The 26,382-nt window shown below is 36.8% G+C and overlaps 2 protein-coding genes across 4 annotated transcripts in view; one reads left to right on the top strand and one right to left on the bottom strand.

Moving 5' to 3' along the window:
• Positions 1-19,067, top strand: part of LOC128690661 (vasorin) — a 34,907-nt gene extending 15,840 nt beyond the window's left edge. Inside the window, exons 4-7 of the mRNA XM_053779402.2 lie at positions 6,654-6,869; positions 11,076-11,287; positions 16,418-17,001; positions 17,634-19,067. Coding sequence (XP_053635377.2) covers positions 6,654-6,869; positions 11,076-11,287; positions 16,418-17,001; positions 17,634-17,866 — 1,245 coding nt within the window. The 3' untranslated portion in view covers positions 17,867-19,067. The remainder of the gene's footprint in view (positions 1-6,653; positions 6,870-11,075; positions 11,288-16,417; positions 17,002-17,633) is intronic.
• Positions 1-26,177, bottom strand: part of Nup54 (nuclear pore complex protein Nup54) — a 116,418-nt gene extending 90,241 nt beyond the window's left edge. Inside the window, exons 1-2 of one of the 3 annotated variants that reach the window (XM_070089592.1) lie at positions 26,119-26,177; positions 21,069-21,160 (exon numbers count right to left, since the gene is read on the bottom strand). In XM_070089592.1, the coding sequence (XP_069945693.1) occupies positions 21,069-21,075 (7 nt within the window). In that variant the 5' untranslated portion in view covers positions 21,076-21,160; positions 26,119-26,177. The remainder of the gene's footprint in view (positions 1-21,068; positions 21,161-26,118) is intronic. The other 2 variants (XM_070089591.1, XM_070089593.1) reach the window with 2 other exon arrangements.
• Between the last annotated feature and the right edge of the window lie 205 nt (positions 26,178-26,382).

The raw sequence follows: 26,382 nt of genomic DNA, 5'->3' as shown, positions 1-26,382 counted from the left end.
GTTGAGCGCAAAGCAAAAAGAAACAGGAAATCATAAAAAAATAAAAAAAAACATGAACATGCCACACATGCATGTAAATAATATATACAAAAAGTGAATGCGCTTGACAAACTAGAAAAAAAAATTTTTTGATGCAAACCCAGCCTATAAAACGAAAATTTGCTTATTTGTTTTAGAATCTTTCAGATTCATTTTAATGAGATGAACCAAAAGAAAATGTTTTGGAAGTGAGATACAGTAGAAGTTAGTTTAATATGTTTATTATGCACCCCATACCCATCCTCACAGTAAAACGAGACAAGTTTCAGAAAATTCCAGTTGGTGGTTTTTACTTTCCCTTCTGCTTTTCTGGTCATCTCTTTAAATATATTTACAGTAATGGTATAGAGTACCAAAGTTGATGAATAAGATTACCTCAAACTCCTCCTCTCCTTACGCCTTTCTACTTTGTATTGGACTGATGAAGCCACTGTGTGGCGAAGCGTTTCCTGAATAAAGATTCCTATATGTTGCATAAGTGTCTCAATCGTCAACTTGGGTATCAAACCATGGAACGGGTGAGGTTTGAACCCATGATGAGTGAGTGGTAAAACTCCAGGCCGGTATGTAAGCCACTTGGGTATCGTTACTGATGAGACATTTCACTTTCAGTAAGCTTTCTCAATCTAATAGAGACGCAGCTTTTGCTATGGAGACAGTGGGAGAGGTTGAAAACTAAACTGTATCTTCAATTGCTAACCTATTGTATATTTAACCCCCACTGAAATCCACTGTAACCTACAGTGAAGAATACACCACCTTATGTACATAGATGACGTGTCACACGTCAGTACTAGTTTCAAGTTGCTTTAAAAAATTAATTTTAGTTTGGTTAAAATATTTTGCCTACAAGGAGGTTTTCTTAATACATGCACCTGTTGTAATATTCATATATGTACTGAGTTTGGTTGTTCAGTTCTTTAGTCATGATCAAGGCTAAGAGGCTGAACACCAGTCAAGGCTGAGGGACTAAACACCATAAAATTGCTTCACTTAATCCATTGTCTCTGGTAAAAACAAGTTGACTCGGTAACACATTGAAAAATCTTGCTGTGCATTTGAAACAAGTCATTAATAAAGATACCAAGCGTTGCGTATATGTCTTGTTCATCCTTATATGCCATTCTGATTGTTAAAATTCATTTTGAAACAATGGTTTTACAGAAAGAAAACAGACTTGACTGTGGCAATCTAGTGAGGACATTTTAAACAAAATCCCATTCTTAGTTTTTAATTTAGGGGTCATATGCTAGGCAAAAATGAACTGGCAATCATAAAAAAAAAGTTTTTATTTCACAATAGATTTGTATCAAAAATATAAACATACTGTGTGCATCAAAATAACATTTAAAAAAATGGATGCCTTTAATAAACACTAAAGACAAACTTCCTAAATAATGTCACTGTGAACTCAAATTCATTTTCATAAGACTGGTCATTATATGTGTTAGTGATGATTAGAGGCATGTGAGTTTCCCCTGTCTCCTAATATCATGTTTATTTTTTCCCCAATTATCTATCTTGTCTATAATTACTATCACATCTGCTTTGTCTGCTTTTGTAAGGTGAAGTCTAGGATCTTTCCTTAATTCAAGCTATAACTTAAAGCAAATGTGATAGTAATTAAACCATACCCCCGGCCGGGATTGAACCCGCGGTCATAGAGTCTCAAAACTCCAGCCCGTCGTGATAGTAATTATAGACAAGGTAGATTATAGGGGAAAAACAGTATATTATTAGAAAACATGGGAACTGACGTGCCCCTTAAGATACGTGCAACAGTTAGGAATCTTTATTGTGGAAATGTTTTACCTACATGGTTTGCTTCATCAGTCAAATGCAGAGGAAAATGCATGGTAAGCAGCATGAGTAGTGGCAAGGTAAAGATGATATAATCAGTCCATCAACCTTGGAGAAACAGTTTCAGGTAGTTAATGCAGGTTGAGGGACCGACCACCTCAAATTGGTCACTACTACTGCTGTCTACAATACATTCTCCTGTGTATTTGACTGAAGAAGCCTACCACATAGGTGAAACATTTCAACAATAAAGATACTCAACTGCTGCATGTGTCTTCATCATCAATCTGTCAGTATTTTATACTATTTTCACATAAGTGCATCAGTGAATGATGCCAAGATGATCAGCACCAAGTTAATGCTATGTCATACATGAAAACAAACAAATCAAATTAAATGACATAATTATTAAATTTCATATATTATTTTAACTTCCTTATTTTCTGATGCAGAACTCTACACTGACTTTGTAAATTGTGAGTTCATTACCTCTGTAACTTGCTCAGCTATCAAAACTTTGGACCAATTATGTACCTCTGTAATCTTTTGACTACCGCCCACAGGATGGGTATGGGGTGCATAATAAACATATTAAACTAACTAACTTGAGGCAGATTTCTTGTTTTCATTATTGAAGAGTACTCCATAATGCCACAGAACACTGACTTCTTCATTCAGCTACTAGTGGACTATGTGGTACCAACTGCCAGACTAAGGTAGAGGTTTTCTGGCAGTCACCAGATTTTATAACTTTTCCCTAGATTTAACCCTTTGACTGTTTCGGTCGTATATATACGTCTTACGAGCCACCGTGTTTGATGTATATTTACTCAAAAATTCTAGCAGCTTCAAATCAAGCAGGAGAAAGCTGATAGGCCCACATGTGAGAGAATGGGTCTGTGTGGTCAGTGTGCACCATATAAAAAAATTCTGCAGCACACAGTGCATAATGAGAAAAAAAAAGCTCAGAATGTTTTTTGGATTAAAACGTTGCTTTGTGGTGTATTTTCGTATGGTATTTATGACTGTATTCTCGTTTTCTTGGTCTCATTTGATAGAATGGAAAACATATTATAGATTTTGATTGGTTTTAATATGAAAAGAACCATGAAATAGAGCTCAAAGTAGGGGAAATGTTTGATTTTTGCCGATCTTCAAAAGTAAACAAATGATGCCATTGTCCAATAAATGTCCAACTAGCCATTCTAATATGCAGTCATGAATGGGTTGACATTATTTATACAATTATTACAATATTGCAGTAGTCTGCATTACAGTAAATCTTTTATTTTTTGTTTGAATAAAAATTCAAAATAGAAAGCAAGAGTAATATCAGAGGGGCCTGGAGACCTGCTGATGAACAAAGAAAATGTTATTTTAGAGCCAGGCATGTCTGCATTGTCCATTCTGGGCCCTATTTTGAAATTGGCGTATTTTTTTAATTTGTGTGAAATTGGCCAAATTGCAAATTTCTGACCACTTTATTGGGTAGTTGAAATCGGTAAATGGGCAGTTTCTTGTACTCAATCAATAGAACAAATGGAGTTCTAAAGAAATAGCTATGAGTTTGGTTGACTGGAACAATGGAATTAGCCGAAATAATCTCAAAGTGGGCGAAATTGCCGATTCGTAAATATCGCTGAGGTCGCTAATTTCATGGGAACGTAATTCCCTAAGTTTTCCATCAAATTTAATTTTTTTGGTGTCATTACCATCGGGAAAAGATTCTCTATCATTTCATGGGATTTTTTTTTTTTTTTTTTAAATTTCGACACCAGAAGACACCTGAGGATTTGGGGTTTCGACAGTCAAGGGGTTAACTAGACTGCCAGATAATGTTGGATACTGGATAATCAGTGATTCACTGTACCACACACTGAACAATTAAAATACTAATAAAGATGTAAGTATTATATAAATAATTCAACCCTGTGGAAAAAACAGTACAGCACAATATTATACCTACTGGTAATGTGCAGTAATAAATATGGAAGCAATATTAGATTGTGGAAACCTGATTCAATAGGTTTTAATTCCACAAGTTCTCCCCTTCATATTAACCCTTTGACTGTCGCGGCCGTATATATACGTTTACGAGGTACCGTGTTTGACGTATATATACTCATAAATTCTAGCGGCTTCAAATCAGGCAGGAGAAAGCTGGTAGGCCCACATGTGAGAGAATGGGTCTGTGTGGTCAGTGTGCACCACATAAAAAAAATCCTGGAGCACGCAGTGCATAATGAGAAAAAAAAAACTCCGACCATTTTTTTTAATTAACCCTTTGACTGTTTCAGGCCCCTCTCTGAAACTGTCATTCTATGTCGTTCAATTTTTTAAAAAAAAAAAATTATTTTTTCTTATGAAATGATAGAGAATCTTTTCCCGATGGTAATGACACCAAAAGTTCGAAATTTTGTCGAAAACTCGTGGAATTATGCTCCCGCGAAGTTAGCGGTCTCGGCAACATATGCGTATCGGCGATTTCGCCGACTTTGAGCCCTATTTTCAGCCAATTCCATTGTTCCAGTTGACCAAACTCATAGCTATTTCTTTAGAACTCCATTTTATCTATCAGCTGAGTACAAGAAACCTCCCATTTACTAATTTGGACTACCCAATATGGTGGTCAGAAATTGGCAATTTGGCCAATTTCACGCAAAATAAAAAAGATGCCAATTTCAAAATAGGGTCCAGAATAAACAAGGTAGACATTCGTGGCACTAAAATAACATATGCTCTGTTCATTAGTCACATCTCTAGGCCCCTCTTATATTATTATTGCTTTCTATTTTGATTTTTTATTCATACAAAAAAATACAAAATTTACTGTTATGCAGACGACTGCATTATTGTAAAAATGGTATAAATAATATCAGTGCACTAGTGAAAGAATATTAGACTCCCCAGTTGACGTGTATTGGTCGTGTGGTGTGATTTATTTACTCTTGAACATTGGTAAAAATCGAACATTTCCGCTACTTTGAGCTCAGTTTCAAGGTCGTTTTCATCGTAAAAGTAATGAAAATCATCTCTATTTCTGTAATATGTTTTCCATTTTATCACCTAAGACCATGAAAACGCGAATACAACGATAAATACTATACGAAAATACACCTCAAAGTCGGCGTTTTATTCCAAAAAAACGATCAGTTTTTTTTTTCTCATTACGCAATGTGTGCTGCAGGATTTTTTTTATGTGGTGCACACTGACCACACAGACCCATTCTCTCACATGTGGGCCTACCAGCTTTCTCCCACTTGATTTGAAGCCGCTAGAATTATTGAGTATATATACGTCAGAAACATTGGCTCGTAAGACGTATTTATACGTCGAAAACAGTCAAAGGGTTAAAATGCCGAATTTGTGGTCTATTTTCGTATAGTATTTGTGGTTGTATTCTCGTTTTCTTGGTCTCATTTGATAGAATGGAAACTATATTATAGAAATAGAGGTGATTTTGATTAATTTTACTATAAAAAGAACCTGGAAATGGAGCACAAAGTATGGGAAATGTTTGATTTTTGCCGATGTTCAAAAGTAAACAAATGATGTCATTGTCCAATAAATGTCCAAATAGCCATTCTAATATGCAGTCATGAATGGGTTGATGTAATTTTTACAATTATTACAGTATTGCAGTAGTCTGCATAACAGTAAATCTTCTATTTTTTGTTTGAATAAAATTTCAAAATAAAAAGCAAGAGTAATATCACAGGGGCCTGGAGACATGACTGATGAACAAAGAAAATGTTATTTTAGAGCCAGGCATGTCTGCATTGTTCATTCTGGTCCTTATTTTGAAATTGTCATATTTTTTAATTTTCGTGAAATTGGCCAAATTGCAAATTTCTGACTATGTTATTGGGTAGTTGAAATCGGTAAATGGGCAGTTTCTTGTACTCAATCGATGGAAAAAATGGAGTTCTGAAGAAATAGCTATGAGTTTGGTTGACTGGAATAATGGAATTAGCCGAAAATAGGGCTCAAAGTGGGCGAAATCGCCGATTTGTAAATATCGCCGAGCTAACTTCGCAAGAGCGTAATTCCGTCAGTTTTCCATCAAATTTCATTTTTTTGGTGTCTTTACAATCGGGAAAAGATTCTCTATCATTTCATAAGAAAAAATAATTTTTTTTTTTTGAAATTTTGCGGCACCAGGAGACACCTCAGGATTGGGGGTTGCGACAGTCAAAGGGTTAAAGTACAGCCACTCCTCACTGAGTGACGTACTCATTTACCGACGACTCAGACTTACGACGGGTTCTCTGACCAGTTTGCACACCTAAATAATGTATATTTGAGCTGATTTCCTCTATTCTGTTTATTACAATATACGTACAGTACACTACTGTATAAACATTTAAAAACATACCAGAAATGTTATAAATGGTGCAAAGGTGACATTAAAACAGTATCAGAGATGGTTGACACATACTCACTACCATTATAGTATGCTTCTCACTTAGTGACAAATTCATTTACCAACATGGTCAAAGGAACGGAACTCCATCGTTAAATAAGGAGAGACTATTATATTCATATTTTATGCTATTTTTTTAGATTTTCTATACTCCTTTTCAAGGTGTGCCAGAGTATCAACTTTGGTCTAGAATCCAGTATCAGAATCAGCAAAAATCTTGGAATCATTCCATCACTACTCTTTTATATGTTTTACAATATAACAAGTAGCCACCACAGGAGTTGGAAGGTTCCCTATCATGTCCATTTAAAGGGCAAAACATGATCTTACATGATTGTGAACAGTACTATAAATAAACTTAAAGTAATATATTGTATATTCTATCCACAGGTGATTGAAGACGAGACATTTGCTGGACTGAGCAATCTTCGTAACCTCAGTATAGCTCACAATGCATTACTTTCTCTACCGAAATACTTACCAGCAAAACTCCAAGTTCTTGATACAGAATACAACCAGATAACTGAAGTTCAAAATTTATCTCTCAGTAATCTGACTTCTCTCAACCTGTGCTACAATGCTATCTCCTACATAGAACCAAATCAGGTATGATACGTCTTAACCATGATTGATAAATAAACCAATAAAGAATATCATTCTATCTAATTTTATCTCTCGCTCATAGATGAAATGAAAATGAGCCAGTATATTCACAATAAAACTAATACTAAAAGTTATGCTGGAATATAACACACAAAGGAACACCGAGAAAATGAATAAAGTAAAAAGTTGTATTCATAAACCTTAATAAAGTTTATGAAAGTGACAGAGCAGATTGTGCTGCATTATTATTCTCATTATTATATTTATTCTAGGTAGTAGGTTGGTAGACAGCAACCGCCCAGGGAGGTACTACCGTCCTGCCAACTGAGTGTAAAACGAAAGCCTGTAATTGTTTTACATGATGGTAGGATTGCTGGTGTCCTTTTTTCTGTCTCATAAACATGCAAGATTTCAGGTATGTCTTGCTACTTCTACTTACACTTAGGTCACACTACACATACATGTACAAGCACATATATACACACCCTTCTGGGTTTTCTTCTATTTTCTTTCTAGTTCTTATTCTTGTTTATTTCCTCTTATCTCCATGGGGAAGTGGAACAGAATTCTTCCTCCGTAAGCCATGCGTGTTGTAAGAGGCGACTAAAATGCCGGGAGCAAGGGGCTAGTAACCTCTTCTCCTGTATATATTACTAAATGTAAAAGGAGAAACTTTCGTTTTTCCTTTTGGGCCACCCCGTCTCAGTGGGATACGGCCGGTGTGTTGAAAGAAAGATTATATTTATGGAGAGTGCTAGACCTACATGGTTCATTTGGCAGTGTATAACAAGGATGAGGTGGGTAGTGGAGGGGAAAAGAAGTAAAATATCAACAGTGGGAACAAAGATGAAACAAAAAAATGGGGTTAAATCATATTTGGTGAAACCACTGTCAGTTAAGAAATCGCAGAGAATCTGCTTTAAAAGTAGGACTATTGAAGGGAGTAAACAGAGTAAGCAAGTCATGGCACTGAAGGAGAGGTTAAAAATAAAGTCTGCACCATCTCTAATGAACAGGGCAATCAGTCAAAACAGCAACAGATACTGGATACTCAGTATCTTTGGATTATGTGTCAGTCTGGTCCGACCAGATTAAATTAGATTAGATTCTTTATTTCAGCATGATACAATGTTTGTACAGAGGTGAATGACATTTAGGTGTGCATGCAGAAAGCCCCATAATATGCAGAGAATTTCAGGCAAACTTAAGACTATCTTAATATACAGTCTCTTCGGTGGTTGTAAATATAAATTTAGGAGTTACAATGAATACAAGAGAACTGAATATCCTGTTAGTACATGCTATATGGCATTTTTTTTTTTTTATTATTAACACACTGGCCGATTCCCACCAAGGCAGGGTGGCCCGAAAAAGAAAAACTTTCATCATCATTCACTCCATCACTGTCTTGCCAGAAGGGTGCTTTACACTACAGTTTTTAAACTGCAACATTAACTGTAAGAATTACAAGTATGATTATGATTATAGGTTACCTGGCGTTTACCTGGAGAGAGTTCCGGGGGTCAACGCCCCCGCGGCCCGGTCTGAGACCAGGCCTCCTGGTGGATCAGAGCCTGATCAACCAGGCTGTTGCTGCTGGCTGCACGCAAACCAACATACGAGCCACAGCCCGGCTGATCCGGAACTGACTTTAGGTGCTTGTCCAGTGCCAGCTTGAAGACTGCCAGGGGTCTGTTGGTAATCCCCCTTATGTGTGCTGGGAGGCAGTTGAACAGTCTTGGGCCCCTGACACTTATTGTATGGTCTCTTAACGTGCTAGTGACACCCCTGCTTTTCATTGGGGGGATGGTGCATCGTCTGCCAAGTCTTTTGCTTTCGTAGTGGGTGATTTTCGTGTGCAAGTTCGGTACTAGTCCCTCTAGGATTTTCCAGGTGTATATAATCATGTATCTCTCCCTCCTGCGTTCCAGGGAATACAGGTTTAGGAACCTCAAGCGCTCCCAGTAATTGAGGTGTTTTATCTCCGTTATGCGCGCCGTGAAAGTTCTCTGTACATTTTCTAGGTCGGCAATTTCACCTGCCTTGAAAGGTGCTGTTAGTGTGCAGCAATATTCCAGCCTAGATAGAACAAGTGACCTGAAGAGTGTCATCATGGGCTTGGCCTCCCTAGTTTTGAAGGTTCTCATTATCCATCCTGTCATTTTTCTAGCAGATGCGATTGATACAATGTTATGGTCCTTGAAGGTGAGATCCTCCGACATGATCACTCCCAGGTCTTTGACGTTGGTGTTTCGCTCTATTTTGTGGCCAGAATTTGTTTTGTACTCTGATGAAGATTTAATTTCCTCATGTTTACCATATCTGAGTAATTGAAATTTCTCATCGTTGAACTTCATATTGTTTTCTGCAGCCCACTGAAAGATTTGGTTGATGTCTGCCTGGAGCTTTGCAGTGTCTGCAATGGAAGACACTGTCATGCAGATTCGGGTGTCATCTGCAAAGGAAGACACGGTGCTGTGGCTGACATCCTTGTCTATGTCGGATATAAGGATGAGGAACAAGATGGGAGCGAGTACTGTGCCTTGTGGAACAGAGCTTTTCACCGTAGCTGCCTCGGACTTTACTCTGTTGACGACTACTCTCTGTGTTCTGTTAGTGAGGAAATTATAGATCCATCGACCGACTTTTCCTGTTATTCCTTTAGCACGCATTTTTTGCGCTATTACGCCATGGTCACACTTGTCGAAGGCTTTTGCAAAGTCTGTATATATTACATCTGCATTCTTTTTGTCTTCTAGTGCATTTAGGACCTTGTCGTAGTGGTCCAATAGTTGAGACAGACAGGAGCGACCTGTTCTAAACCCATGTTGCCCTGGGTTGTGTAACTGATGGGTTTCTAGATGCGTGGTGATCTTGCTTCTTAGGACCCTTTCAAAGATTTTTATGATATGGGATGTTAGTGCTATTGGTCTGTAGTTCTTTGCTGTTGCTTTACTGCCCCCTTTGTGGAGTGGGGCTATGTCTGTTGTTTTTAGTAACTGTGGGACGACCCCCGTGTCCATGCTCCCTCTCCATAGGATGGAAAAGGCTCGTGATAGGGGCTTCTTGCAGTTCTTGATGAACACAGAGTTCCATGAGTCTGGCCCTGGGGCAGAGTGCATGGGCATGTCATTTATCGCCTGTTCGAAGTCATTTGGCGTCAGGATAACATCGGATAGGCTTGTGTTAATCAAATTTTGTGGCTCTCTCATAAAAAATTCATTTTGATCTTCGACTCTCAGTCTGGTTAGCGGCTTGCTAAAAACTGAGTCATATTGGGACTTGAGTAGCTCACTCATTTCCTTGTTGTCATCTGTGTAGGACCCATCTTGTTTAAGTAGGGGCCCAATACTGGACGTTGTTCTCGATTTTGATTTGGCATAGGAGAAGAAATACTTTGGGTTTCTTTCGTAAGGAGCATATTAACATAATGTGGACACATTCAATGCTTTAATGGTTGTGAGGATTACAGATATTGAGAATAAGATTATATTATTTTCCATATATTTGTGATGTTGGGATATGTTAGGGAGAGAAGGTTTTTTAAACGGTAGTTCTGAATATGCCGGCTGAGTCAGTGGCTCTGGAGATTTCTGGCAGTATGTTCCAGATTTTGGGCCCTTTCATGTACAGTGAATTTTTACAAACATTTAGCCAGACATGGGGTATGTCATAGAGATTTTTGTGCCCAGTATTATGTCTATGGGACCTGTTGCAACTATCAAAAAAGTGCTTCAGGTTGAGATTAAATGTAGGATGCACAGTAGTAAGAGTGAATGTTTTATACAGTGAGTACAAGTTAAAGCATCCATGAGGGTCAAAGACAATGTGTTTATCAACCTAATTTTTTTCCTTTTAAAATATATATGGGATTTCAATTATTCAAAATTTTCTATAATTTTGACATCCTCCCAAATGCATTTTTCCACACAAGATATTATTGACTTTCTTTCAATGTGGCTTTCTTTCTGCTTAACAATATTTTATAACACATAAATCACACAATGTATACTGTGCAAAGAAATATAAATTTGAATTTGAATTCTGATATACCAAATCATTTAAAAAAGAAAAAATCTGCCAGGAACCCCATTACTTAATAAGAAAACATTAATTTGTGTACTACAAGTTTTTAACTCATTGTGCTGTACAGTAGTAAGGAAATGCTGTACTAAATCAATAACAACTTCAAATATTTATCTTTGTCAGATTGATATGAGGAATGTAAAAGAGATGTGTATTGGAGGAGCTGGATTTAAACTGAGTGAAAGCCTAATAAAGCACCACATTTTCCCAGTTCTTGAGAGCCTACGCATAAAGGGAACTTCTAGGAACCCAGTAATGATAAAAGACAACATTCTGAATGATATTAAGGCAATGGCAGAAATATCGCTCCACACCCTGGAGCTAGCGTCTTGCCGGTAAGAAGAAATTACTGTGAAGACTGTACTCAAACTAATATATCTCTCTGCAGTAGCAGAGACGAATTCTTTTTTCCTGTTATTCGACAAATGCCTTTTAAATGTTTCTACTAGACAAATGCCTTTTAAATGTTGGTGGCTCATAGCCTGGTGGCAAAAGCTCTCACTTCACATGGTGAGTGTCTGGGTTCGATTCCTGGTGAGGATTGAAACATTGGGTGTGTTTCCTTACACTGGTTCTCTATGTTAACCCATTGGTAAAAAAATGGGTACCTGGGTGTTAGTTGACTGGTGTGGGTCACATTCTGGGACAAAACTGACCTAATTTTCCCGAAATGCTATGCACAACAACTACATGCCCTTAATGAGTGTGATGAACCTAGGGTTTAACAGAAGAGAGGAGGAAATACAGTGGTACCTTGACTTACGAGTTTAATTAGTTCTGTGACCTAGCTTGTAACTCAATTTGCTCGTATACCAAATCAATTTTCTTCATTGAAATTAATTGAAATGCCATTAATCTGTTCCAGCCCCCAAAAAACCACCCCAATATTTTTTCATCATAAACTCTATCGCTTAACTTACTTGCTACACTCTTCACTACTCCACCCACCACCTTACTACTCCACCCACCACCTTCGCTACTCCACCCACCACCATCACTTTTCCACCTACCACCCTCACTACACCACCCACCATCTCTACTCCACCCACCATTATCACTACTCCATCCACCACCCTCACTACTCCACCCATCACCATCTCTACTCTACCCACCATTATCACTAGTCCATCCACCACCCTCACTACCCCACCCACCACATTCATTACTCCACTGACCACCATCTCTATACACCCACCACCCTCACTATTCCACCCACCACCATATTTAATCCACCCACTGAAGGAACCTCCATGAGGCAGGTAAAGATCACGGAGACTTCCTTAATATTTCTGGAAAAACTCTGAGTGTTGAAATGGATGTTACCTCTTCCCTGGATTTATACAATAACCAAACAAGGGACGAGGAGCCTCACTAGAATCTGGGATTAGTGTTTGAGTATAATCGTTCTAGTTATGTCTTGGAAGAGCATGTGGGATGGGACGAAGTACCTGACATTCCTCTGGGTGCAGAGTTGGATTTAACTTCAGATTCACTGCCAACTAGTGGCGGCGTATCTGAAGCTCGCTCATAACTCAGATTTTAGCTCGCAACTCAAAGCAAAATATCAACTGAGTGACGGCTTGTAACTCTGAAAACTCGTAAGTTGGGGCACTCGTAAGTCAAGGTACCACTGTACTGTTAGCCTTTTCTGCTCAAGCAAATTTCATGCTAATTTTTACACTAGCAAAAACTGATAAAAGAGTAATTTGTGTTTTAGTGTCTGCTGTGATGTGAAAGAGAAGTTGCAAGATGCTTTACACAGCTGAGTGCACTCTGACTAAGTTCTGTCAGACTTGCTATCATACTGTGATGCACATTATAAATTTTGAATACACCACCTCCCAATTTTAACTGTTATTACCTTTATAAAAATGTTCAACTTTGAGTCAGTGAATAACATTACTAATAATGTTCAAGTCATTCCTAGACATAATGACCAGCTAAGCAAATGTTTTTTTACGGAGGTATGGGTGTTTGTGGGAAACAATCAGGCTGCAGCATTAGGGTTAAAAACAGCAGTTATTACCGGGATACCTCAGGGATATGTTTAAAAGACAATATTCAAAATAAAGTTGCTAGTAATGGCAAATCAATTGATCAACAAACAAAGAGAGATAGTAGAGGGCAACGAGTGACTAGCTCCCTTAAGGTTTACTAAACAAATAGTAGGAGTCAAAGAAATAAATAGATGAGCAAAAATTACTTGCAAGTGTAGGTAATATAGATATTATTGGTATAACAGAGACCTGGTTCAACCTGAAAGATAGAGAAATGCCTTCTGAATGCAACATACAGGGTTATAAACTATTCCACACTGATAGGGTCAACAGGAAGGGTGGTGGTGTGGCGATGTATGTCAGAGAAAATTTAGCCCTTAAACGGTCCAAAGAGATTGACGTTCAAATTCGTAGTGCTACAAAAGTAGATCTACTTTTTTTTCACATATTTTCAAATATAACAAAAAAAAATGTAGATAAAAGTTTTTTTTACACGTTTTCAAATGTAAAACAAAAAAGATCTACATTTTTTTACATACTTTCATATGTTGAAAAAACATATATATACGTTTGGACCATTTAAGGATTAAATTGTTGTCTTAGACATGATATAAGATTAGAAACATCAAACACAGAATCGGTTTGGCTTCAGTTTCTCGAGGGTCATGACAAATTAATTTTGGGTGTGATTTATAGGCCCCCAAACCTTGGTGTTATGGGTCGAAATTCATAAGGCATCTAGATATGAAAATGATGTGATAATGGGAGATTTTAACTTTAGACAAATTGATTGGAACAATATGACAGGAAATCTTGAGTCTAGTGACTTTCTTGATTTGGTTCAGGATTGCTTTTTAGAAGAGGTTGTGACAGAACCAACTAGAGGAAACAATCTGCTTGACTTGGTTCTTGCCAACAAAGATTCACTAATTAATAATCTTGAGGTTAATGATGAGCTTGGGGAAAGTGATCACAAATCACTTAGTTTCAATATATCATGGAATTACCCAGATAACTGCAATCAAATCTCTGTCCCAGATTTTCGCTTGGCCAACTTCATGGGACTGAAAAATTACTTGGGTGGGCTAAATTGGGATGTCCTGACTATGGGTCAGGTAGGTGATCTTGGTTGCCAATATGACATTTTTCAGAGCATAGTTCTAGCTGCCCAGACAACTTTTGTTCCAAGTAGTGAAATTAGACCTAACAAAAATGATCCCAAATGGATGAACAATAGATTAAAACATCTCATTGGTCAAAAGAGAGGCATATATAGGCGTATCAAAAGAGGGGATGAGCAGTTAGGAAATCAATATATTCAATTAGAGAGAGAAATAAAGAAAGGAATAAGAAAAGCAAAAAGAGATTATGAGGCTAAGGTCGCAAGGGATTCAAAGACTAACCCAAAAGGGTTCTTTCAGGTATACAGAAGTAAGATTAGGGACAAGATTGGCCCACTTAAGTGTAACTCTGGTCAGATCACTAACAGTGATAAGGATATGTGAAATTCTAAATACCAACTTCCTCTCAGTTTTCACCCAGGAAAATACTAGCGATATTCCTGAAATAATAGATTACGTAGAACAGGATGATAATAAACTATGTACGATTGTGGTAACTAGTGACATGGTCCTCAGACAAATAGAGAAACTAAAACCTAACAAATCCCCAGGTCCTGATGAACTGTTTGCAAGGGTGTTAAAGGAATGTAAAGAGGAACTTAGCATACCTTTGGCTAATCTTTTTAACATATCACTACAAACTGGCATAGTGCCTGATAAGTGGAAAATGGCAAATGTAATACCTATTTACAAGGCAGGTGACAGGTCCTTGGCTTCGAACTATAGACCAATAAGCCTTACCTCCATAGTGGGAAAATTTATGGAATCAATAATTGCCAAAGAAATTCGTAGCCATCTTGACAAGCACAGATTGATTAATGATTCTCAACACGGTTTTACAAAGGGGCATTCCTGTCTTACGAATTTACTAACTTTTTTCACTAAGGTGTTTGAGGAGGTAGATCATGGTAATGAATATGATATTGTGTATATGGACTTCAGTAAGGCTTTCAATAGAGTTCCACACCAGAGGCTATTGAGGAAACTTAGGGCACACGGAATAGGAGGAGAAATTTTTTCCTGGGTAGAGGCATGGCTGACAAATAGACAGCAGAGAGTTTGCATAAATGGGGAGAAATCAGAATGGGGGCACGTCACAAGCGGTGTTCTTCAGGGGTCAGTGTTGGGCCCGTTGTTGTTCACAATTTACATAAACGACATAGATGAGGGAATAAATAGCGACATAAGCAAATTTGCTGATGACACCAAAATAGGCCGTCCAATTCATTCTAATGAGGACATTAGAGCACTCCAGGATGATTTGATTAGACTGACGCAATAGTCGGAGAAGTGGCAGATGCAGTTTAATATTGACAAATGCAAAGTTCTAAATGTTGGACAGTTAAATAACCATGCCACATATAAACTAAATAATGTAGATCTTAATACTACCGATTCCGAAAAGGATTTAGGAGTTCTGGTTAGCAGTAACCTAAAGCCAAGACAACAGTGCGTTAGTGTTTGCAATAAAGCTAACAGAATTCTTGGCTTCATATCTAGAAGTATAAATAATAGAAGTCCTCAGGTTGTTCTTCAACTCTATATATCCTTGGTTAGGCCTCATTTAGACTATGCTGCTCAGTTCTGGTCACCGTATTACAGAATGGATATAAATGCTCTGGAAAACGTACAAAGGAGGATGACAAAGATGATCCCCTGTGTCAGAAATCTTCCCTATGAGGATAGACTGAAGGCCCTGAATCTGCACTCTCTCGAAAGGCGTAGAATTAGGGGGGATATGATCGAGGTGTATAAATGGAAAACAGGAATAAATAAAGGTGATGTAAATAGTGTGCTGAAAATTTCCAGCCAAGACAGGACTTGCAGCAATGGTTTCAGGTTGGAAAAATTCAGATTCAGGAAGGATATAGGAAAGCACTGGTTTGGTAATAGAGTTGTGGATGAGTGGAACAAGCTCCCGAGTACAGTTATTGAGGCTAAAACGTTGTGTAGTTTTAAAAATAGGTTAGATACATACATGAGTGGGTGTGGGTGGGTGTGAGTTGGACCTGACTAGCTTGTGCTGCTGGGTCTGGTACAATGCTCCATCCTTGAGTGGGGATGACCAGACTGGGTAGGTCATTGGGATAATCGGGGGGGGGGGGGATGGACCTGCTCCGCATGGGTCAGTAAGCCTGTTGCAGTGTTCCTTCTTTCTTATGTTCTTACATTCTAATCTAGTACCTAAGACTATACGTACTTATAACTTCTTAACAACTGAGAATGTATGATATACAAACCATCAACCTTACAGTTTTACTCACTAAATACAAGCATTTGCTAATCTACTAATGATCTATGTTAAAGTAAGGAAAAAACATATCATAAAATAAGTACTTTCTTTCAGCCTAACGAGTGCAAAGTTTTTCAACCATGCCAAGAGCAAAATCCAGACCCTGAGAGCTTCAGATATATTACTGAAGACAAGATCAGCAATAACCAAATTTACACTTCCTTCTATCACAATGTTTGACTTATCAGGGTCCCCAGTTTTGGCAAGACTCTTCTTAACTACCCCAGCTCCAACCACACTTCCAAATCTGAAGAGTCTACAACTGTCCCACTGTAACATTAAGACCTTTCCAGAGTCTTTTCTCCAGTACAAAATGCCAAACATCACTCATCTGGATCTGAGCTATAACCCACTGGAGTGTACCTGCGGATTCTCTTGGATTCCAAATTATGTAAGAGAGGGAAAGCTTACTCTTCTTCAAGAAGAAAATACAACTTGTGCCACCCCAGATTATCTCAAGGGTATACCACTGCTCACAGCTTCACTATGTCCCATAACCAATGCTATATCCTTGACAACTAAGTCCAGCATCAATGCTACTACATTAGTTACCACCACTTTCAATACAACCTTGACTACAGCAACCAGATTACCTACTCAGACAACAAGTGGCCATAACCTGGGTAATTCTACTACAGGTAAGAAAAAGTCAAAATGTTATGTGTTCTGAATACAACAGAGGCCTCTCATAACATGGGTTTAAGTAGAGCATTTTTATATGAATGCAATTCATATTTATGTTTCAAAATTATTAATACGTACAGGGTCTCAACCTGTGTTTAACATGGCTAAAGTTGGGAAAAATTTGATTTGGGTAGGTTCCTACTTGGAAAATTCCCCTCCATGCCTGGGAGAAGTTAGAAGAAGGAACACCAGAGTTAAGGTCTATATTATAAAGGAGAAAATTGTATGTACAATGAATTGTATGGTGAGCCAAGTGATTAAATGTATGGTGGTCAAATGATTAAATGTATGGTGGGTCAAGTGATTAAATGTATGATGGGTCAGCTGATCAAATGTGTGGTGGGTCGGCTGATCAAATCTTATTTAATTTGAATACAAGAAAAGATTACATGATTTTTTGTTTGTTTTATTATAGTACTGCAAAATTTAATGTACAAATACCCCTCTAAATTCACCACTTACAATTATTTAGCTTTTATTAGTGAAAGATATCAAATCAATAGTGTGGGTTATTTGTGTACTGTTCCAGTCACGATGCTGTGCCTTTTTATCCTATGAGTAATCAATAAACTATTAAATCTTGCAGGAATATCTACAGTGCCGAAGCCACCGAGTCCTCCTCACTCTTCAAATAAATCAGCTCAAAGTCTGAGCACAAGTCAAGATGAGCAGCCAAGTTATGCATCAGTAATAACAGCTGGAGTAGTAGGTGCTGCTGCGCTAATTATATTTGTTATAGTGCTTGTGGGACTCATCCTTCGCTGCCACAGCAAAAGAATTTTCAGTGTTTCGGAAAACAGTAACACAGTAAAAGGTTGAGTTATTTTTGCCAGCAATGAATTATCACACAAGAAGGTCAAAAACAATGGATCACAGAAGTAAATCTTGAATAATAATTCTATGATTCATAGTTATGAACAACAATGTAAATGAAACCTTTGTTAAGAAATACCCAGTATGAATGAAGTCAAGATAAGGAATCATAAAAGCTTAAGTTATTCCCAACTAGTTAGCACAAAAATACTTACACCAAACCTTCACTGACCTACATTTTCCTTCATTTTTCATCAAAGACTACAAGAAAAGAGCTCTTCAGATCATCAGTTCTCCACACACCAACACCACTCCTAACAAAGTTATAATCCTTCCCAACAGCCAAGTTGCATTGAATGTTTCCAAAGTACTCTCACAAACTAACACTAGAGTCGCCATCACATCCAGCACTTCCATACGGGATCTAACCAGGACAAAATCGAACCACCACGAACCAGTCAATGCAGAAGTTTACACTATACCTTTTGGAGGCTGTGACAGGATACATGTAGGTGAAAAAGCAAGGAACCTTGAAACACGCCTCAATGAACACATTAACACATGTAGGAATGAAAACTTTAACAACGCCTGTGTACAACACCGGAATTCCATCAATCACCTAATGAAATTCAACGACACCCAACTAGTAATCAGAGAACCCAATTTCTGCAGAGGTAAATGCCTTGAATCACCATTAATCACTGTTTCTAAAACAATCAAGCAAAATAAAGGCAGCTTCACCATCTCTGAAGTATTAGCAAGAATCCTCCTCAAAACAATAAACCCTGCCATCACATAGTCTCTGCTGCTAATGCTACACAAGAACATAACAGAGGAGGAACACTGAAACAGACCTTCTCAAATCCAACCACTAACAGAAATATCTGTCTAACCTATTTTTATGCTACCCAAGTACATAATAGCTTTTATAACCTTTTACTCCAGTGCAAGTTGATTGTTCTACCATATTGTATTACTATTACTAATACAACTAATATTACTACTACTACTACTACTACTACTACTGTTACTATTACCACTTGTATTACACCTCACTGTAAGCCTATATATACCCTCTGTGTCCATGTATTATTTGTAATGGCTTGATAAAGCTCCTGGAGAGTGCAACAGTGCCATAATAAAATGTCACATTAGTTGCACTTGCGTCCTTTTACCTAACAAAAATAAAGAATGCTGATAAATTTTATCTATGCATATTATTAAAAACAAGACTAGTAGGTTCATTTCCATGAAGCACAAACATAAGACATTATCATTACACAACAGTACCATTTGTACAAGTCACCTCCTGTAACTCGAAACTCTTTCAGTGTCTCCCATGTACATATATATATATCATACATTTTTGAGGCCACTGGCAGTTACATATATATCAGTTTACATTTTATCATAGTGCCATCAAATATGTTGTGAGTGGTAAATTTTGGCCTAGACATGAGAGAATGGGTCTGTGTGATGAGTGAGTACAGCCTCTCCTCACTTAATGATGGAGATCCGTTCCTAAGACCACATCAGTAAACAAATTCATCGGTAAGTGAGGAGCATGCTATAATGGTAGTGGGTGTGTGTCAACTATCTTTGATATTGTTTTAATGTCACTTTTGCACCATTTATAACATTTGTGGTATATTTTTAAATGTTTATACATGAGTGTACTGTATATTGTAATATGTAGAATAGAGGAAATCAGTTCTAATATACATTATTTAGGCATGCATACTGGTCAGAGAGCCCATCATAAGTCCAAGGCATCGGTAAACGAGTACGCGCTAAGTGAGGAGAGGCTATACAGTACAAAAAAAATTGTGTCCTGTGCAGTGCATGATGGGGACACCTTATTTCTGACCTTGTGCTTCGGTTAAAATAGCGACTGTGAACTATTTTTTTTGGCCGTTTCTTGGTGTCATTTGATCAACTGGAAGATATACTACCTGGAGGTTATTCCGGGGATCAATGCCCCCGCGGCCCAGTCCATGTCCAGGTGAGATGGAGATGATTGTGGTCAGTTTTTGACTGGAAGTGGACTGTTGTAAGTTCAGAAAGACTGGAAATGGACTGTTGTAGGCTCAGGAAGACTGGAAGTGGACTGTTGTAGTCAATTTCCCTGAGGAAGGGTAGAGGACCGTCTATCTCATCAACATGTCCCCAGGCCTCTTCTATATAACACTTGCCTTCCATTCTGAATTCTCAATCACAAAAACCAGAGTATTTACTCTATTTCCCAGATAATAAAATATAACCAGAAATGATTGGTCATGGTTTACAAGTGTCCCAATAATTGAATTAGAACTATTAAAAACCTATAAAACAGACTGAGGAGTGTAAGTGGACCTTAACGGTCCTTACTTTGAACTCAGTTTCAAACTACTTCTTCTCCTGAAACCAATCAAAATCATCTCCGTTTCAGAAGTATGCATGTCTTCCATTTTATTGACTGATACCAAAAAACAGACAAAAAAAAAAAGGAAAAAAAAAAAATATGAGAAAACACCTCGCATTTGCTATTTTAAACCATACACATGGTCACAGTTTTCTCCCATCATGCACTGTGTGGAGCAGAATTTATTTTATACTGTGCACATTCACTGCATAGATCCATTCTCTCATATCTAGGCAAAAATTTACTGCTCACAGCTTATCTGAATGAGCTGAGCTCATGACATAGAACTACACAAGGGACCCTGACCTCAATGACATAGTTCTATGTGATGGCCACTAAAAGGGTTAAGCATTAATGACAATTTGGTTAGCAAAATCATTTTAGCAACATATGCATTTGAGAAAAAGCTCTATAATGATAACTGATGCCTGTTTTTTGATAAGTATTGCTTGCTGTGGTTCTTGTCAGCAGGTTGGAGTAAAAGCAAGTTGTCAATCTTCGTCACCTTTTTCTTAGGTTAATACTGCTGGGGAGCTTAGCAAGTTACAAAAAAAAAAAAAAATAGAATGGAACACAATGAAGTGAGCAGATTCATACGACACGAAGACAGAGAATTGTTTGAATAATGAATTACAGTATCCAGAATGCAAGAGTAAGCAATAATGTTTCTAAATTGTACTGTACTAGAGTATAATAAAATTCAAAGAAGTAAATTTAATAATTCATAAAATCTAACAATAATTCATTATACATTTGTATAAATTTTGCATACTAAATTAATGAGGTTAAAAGATAAGAGCAACTTACTAGACATAGTGAGTAAATATTGTGAAGGAAAATTCTCTGGAAGACTTCAGTAAGTGTAGTCACCTTCACAACCAATTTTTGGCAGAAATAATCTGAAACACGAAGGGTCACCTCAGCATATTTATAAGCGAAAAATCTACCTTTATCCAACAAAAATTAGTTGAATATAATTCTGAAAATACTGAGAAATAAATGTCTGGTCATGATATAATGAATCTAACTTCTGTATAAAGAATGATATTTAGTCAACCTGGGAGCAAGGAGCTAGTAACCCCTTCTCCTCTATAAATTACTAAATGTGAGAAGGAAAACTTTCATCCTCTCTTCAAGGTGAAACCTTTAATAGTTAGGCAAGATGAGTCTATAAGAATGTAAGTACAGTAGCTAACCACTAGTAAGTATACTGAGAGAAAAAAAAAAAAAAAACAGTAGAACACATCTGTTAATGTGACTCACAGTTTGGTCAGTCTCAAGGACCCCAGAGAAAATACATCACATTATTTGACTTCACTGGGTTATCGATAATGATAAATTGTCAGTGTCGGCGACAAATAATAATAATAATAATAATAATAATAATAATAATAATAATAATAATAATAATAAAAGAAGAAGAAGAAGAAGAAGAAGAAGAAGAAGAAGAAGAAGAAGAAGAAGAAGAAGAAGAAGAAGAAGAAGAAGAAGAAGAAGAAGAAGAAGAAGAAGAAGAAGAAGAAGAAGAAGAAGAAGAAGAAGAAGAAGAAGAAGAAGAAGAAGAAGAAGAAGAAGAAGAAGAAGAAGAAGAAGTAGTAGTAGTAGTAGTAGTAGTAGTAGTAGTAGTAGTAGTAGTAGTAGTAGTAGTAGTAGTAATAATAGTAGTGGTAGTAATAGTAATAGTAGTAGTAGTAGTAGTAATAGTAGTAGTAATAGTAGTAGTAGTAATAGTAGTAGTAGTAATAGTAGTAGTAATAGTAGTAGTACTAATAGTAGTAATAGTAGTAGTAGTAGTAGTAATAGTAGTAGTAGTAATAGTAGTAATAGTAGTAGTAGTAATAGTAATAGTAGTAGTAGTAGTAGTAGTAGCAGCAGTAGTAGTAGTAGTAATAGTAGTAGTAATAGTAGTAGTAATAGTAGTAATAGTAGTAGTAATAGTAGTAGTAATAGTAGTAGTAATAGTAGTAATAGTAGTAGTAGTAATAGTAGTAGTAATAGTAGTAGTAACAGCAGTAGCAACAGTAGTAGCAACAGTAGTAGTAGTAACAGTAGTAGTAATAGTAGTAATAGTAGTAATAGTAATAATAGTAACAGTAATAGTAGTAATACTAATAGTAGTAATAGTAGTAGTAATAGTAGTAATAGTAATAGTAGTAATAGTAATAGTAGTAATAGTAATAGTAGTAATAGTAGTAATAGTAGTAATAGTAATAGTAGTAATAGTAGTAGTAATAGTAATAGTAGTAATAGTAGTAATAGTAGTTGTATTAATAATAATTTTTATTTGGACGTGATACATAATTGTACAAGGAATTACAGTAGTTGGGTGTACGTGCCAAAAGCCCCTTGTATGAAGAGCATTATAGGCAGGCTTAAAATTAATTTAAGATTAACTAAGCAATGATACATTTCAGTGATAAAAATTACAGTAAACAATTTATAATATGAAGTACAAATGAGTATTTTAAACAATGAAATTTGAACATTTCAATTATGAAGCATTACAGCTGTACAAATTTGTAGCATTACAATGTATAATATAACAAAATGATCAATATATTATATGTAGTCATACAATTTATTAATCCAATCAAATTGAATAAAATCAATGATTTGTAGTGCAGAAACAGGTCATATGGTCATTAGATGAGTTACTCAAGAGAACAGATTATTCTATTAGGTAATGTAATTAAAAACATAGTTTGATAGTCACGGGTTATACATTTATGAAATACATACAGTTATTTAATATTTATTTAGTTGTGGGTGAGTAAGTGGCTTTTAAGAAGAGTCTTGAACTGATAAACAGTGTTTCTTTTGTATGGATGTTTTGTACAGTGAGTAAGTTTAGAGTTTTGAACATTGGTGGAGTGTGCTGCCTGGAGTGGGAATTTATCATCATTCTGACTGCAGCCTTTTGTTGGGTAATTAATGATCTGAGATGATTTATTGTTGAGCCCCATGCACAGATTCCATAGGCGAGATAGGGGTAAATGAGTAAGTGATATAGGGCCAGGAGAGCTGATTGTGGAACATAGTACCATATCTTCGATAGTATGCCTACGGTCTTGGAGATTTTCTTGGAAATTTGTTGTACATGTGTTTGAAATTTGAGTCTATTATCAAGGTGGATTCCTAAGAATTTTCCCTCTGTGAGCTTTGTGATAGGTGATCCGTTTATCATTATGTTAAGAGGAACATCTGTAGTTCTGTTCCCGAACTGAATGAAGTAGGTTTTGTCAATACTGAGAGTAAGCTTGTTAATCATCATCCAAGTAGATATTTTCTGTAATTCAGTATTTACAGTATTGGCTAGTATGACTGGGCTTGGGTGAGAGAAGACATATGTAGTGTCATTCAAATTCAAATTCATTTATTTCCTTGCAAGTAGTACATTGAGATTATATTTTTACAATAATGGGTTGAAGTGCAAAGAGCCTCTATTGTGCCTTGGCATTATGGGTTAACTTAATTTAATGGCTTACTGACTACTTAACACTAAGGAAATTTATCATAGTTGTACAGTGGTTCTATTAATTATAAGTGATGCATTTGGTAGGTCATTTATATAAGCGAGAAAGAGAAGAGGGCCCAGGACACTTCCCTATGGGGCACCAACTGTAATCAGTTGTGTGGAAGAGTTTGCCCCATTTGTGTACACATATTGGCTTCTGTTGTTAAGGTACGACTTTAGGTAGTTGAGGGAGTGCCCTCTTATACCATAGTGAGACAATTTTATGTGCAGCAAATCATGGTCAACTGTATCAAAAGCTTTACATAAATCAATGAAGATCCCCAGCGGGACTTCTTTTTTCTCGAGTGTAGTCATTTAGTCACTTAGTACTTAGTCAACTTACTCCACAATTTGTAATAATTTAGGGTTAAGAATTAATCTAAGTTTGTCCGAAATGCCTAGCCATGCTAGGTGTTCTAGTGGCCCCCACTGTAATTAGTATTTTATTACATGTAAATCACACAATAACCAAAATCTGTAAACCCTGCATTGTAATCCTTATGGAGAATAAACTTTGATTTGATTGATTGATTGATATTCTAGCACGTGTATAATAGCATCATTCGTATTTTTATTAGGCCTGAACCCAAACTGACAGGGGTTGAGTATGTTGTAGTAATAGTAGTAATGGTAATAGTAGTAATAGTAGTATTAGTACTAGTAGTAATAATAATAATAATAATAATAATAATAATAATAATAATAATAATAATAATAAAAATAATAATAATAATAATAATAATAATAATTCAAATTCAAATTCAAAGTTTATTCTCTATAAGGATTACAATGCTGAGTTTACAGAATTTGGTTATTGTGTGGTTTACATGTAGTAAAATAATTACAGTGTGTACCACTAGAACACCTAGCATGGCTAGGCATTTCGGGCAGACTTATATTAAATCTTAAGTTTAAAATATTACAAAATTATTAGGTAAGTTGGTATTATGGCTAAGTGACTAAATACTAGTTTGTGAGTTTAGCAATGTGAATGCCTTTGTTTTGGCACTATACATAGTTTCAGTATTGGAGTATCACAGGCCAACTTATGACTAGTTAAGATTCATTATTTTGAGATTGAGATTGATATTTCCGTTTATGGTCAAATGGGTGAGTGAGTGTAAGTGTGAACCACCAGGTGGTATTCGTGTAGTTAGTTGATGGGGTGTATCAGGGAGATAAGATGTTTTCTAATGGTAGTTTTGAAGGTGATGTGTCTGCAGTTCTAGAGTTCTCAGGTAGGGTGTTCCAGATTTTAGGGCCTTTGACATACATTGAATTTTTGTAGAGGTTTAGTCGGACACGGGGAATGTCGTAGAGATGTTTGTGTCTGGTGTTGTGCCTGTGGGTTCTGTCACAACTATCAAGAAAGCATTTTAGGTCAAGGTTGATATTGGAGTTTAAGGTCCTGTAGATGTAGATTGCACAGTAGTAAGTGTGGATGTACTGAACAGGGAGTAAGTTTAGATCTATGAAGAGTGGGGGGGTGTGTTGCCAGGGATGGGATTTAGTGATTATTCTTACTGCAGCATTTTGTTGGGTTATTATTGGCTTTAGGTGTGTTGCTGCAGTTGATCCCCAAGCACAAATAGCATAGGTGAGGTATGGATAAATAAGTGAGTGGTATAGTGTGAGAAGGGCAGGTCTCCCGGGAAGCCCTAAGAGCTTAGTACAGAAATTCCGGAGCTGCTCATGACAACATGCTATAAACGTTGATAAATGAGACACATGTGCAACACTTGTGTGTGTATATTATGGAAACATTTTGCCACAAAGTGCCTTCATCAGTCCAATAGAAAGAAAAACGGTTGAAATCAATCAATCAGTCAGTCCCTCAGCCTGAGCGACTGACTACCCCAAACTCCTTCAGATCACCACCATTATTCTTCATCTTGCACTGATGATGCCACTATGTGGCAAAACGTTTCCATTATAAAAAAAAAAATACTCAAAAGTCTTGCACGTGTCTAAGTTATCAACTTGTCGGTTCTCTGAACCATTTATCTACATTATAAACATGTGTCCATAACACCTGTCTACCCTCAAAACCATATTGAAAGACAAACATATGTCACCTTAATATAAACAAAAAAAAAAAAAAATAGAAAAATCAAGTAAAAAAATGTAAACCCAAAAATCCCATGAAAAAATGTGGCATCCACAAGTATTCTTTTCTTCCAATTTTTGAAATTAGAATTAGAGAGCGTGGAGGATAATACCAAATGTGTGTTTAGAAGTGCCCCCAGGGAGCCAGGGAGGGTATATAATGGTCAAATATGGGTGGGTAATAGAGAGAAAACAGTGAAAAACAGAGAGAGAGAAGGAGGAATGTCCAAGACCAACCTTGTTGACTAGTTCTTGGTGTTGGTGTTGTTAAGGTGCACCTCAGTGTACGTCTTAGTGAACCCTTATTCCACTCCTTGGACACATTATGTACCTCTGTAATGTTGAAGTACAGTCCCTGGACACATTATTTACCTCTGTAATGTTGAGGTACAGTCCCTGCACACATTATGTACCTCTGTAATGTTGAGGTACAGTCCCTGGACACATTATGTACCTCTGTAATGTTGAGGTACAGTCCCTGCACACATTATGTACCTGTGT

Source organism: Cherax quadricarinatus, chromosome 29 (assembly GCF_038502225.1).
Source record: "Cherax quadricarinatus isolate ZL_2023a chromosome 29, ASM3850222v1, whole genome shotgun sequence".
In the NCBI taxonomy this organism is placed as follows: Eukaryota; Metazoa; Arthropoda; class Malacostraca; order Decapoda; family Parastacidae; genus Cherax; species Cherax quadricarinatus.
The sequence above is the reverse complement of the archived record's forward strand: the minus strand, read 5'-3'. Positions and strand labels throughout refer to the sequence as shown.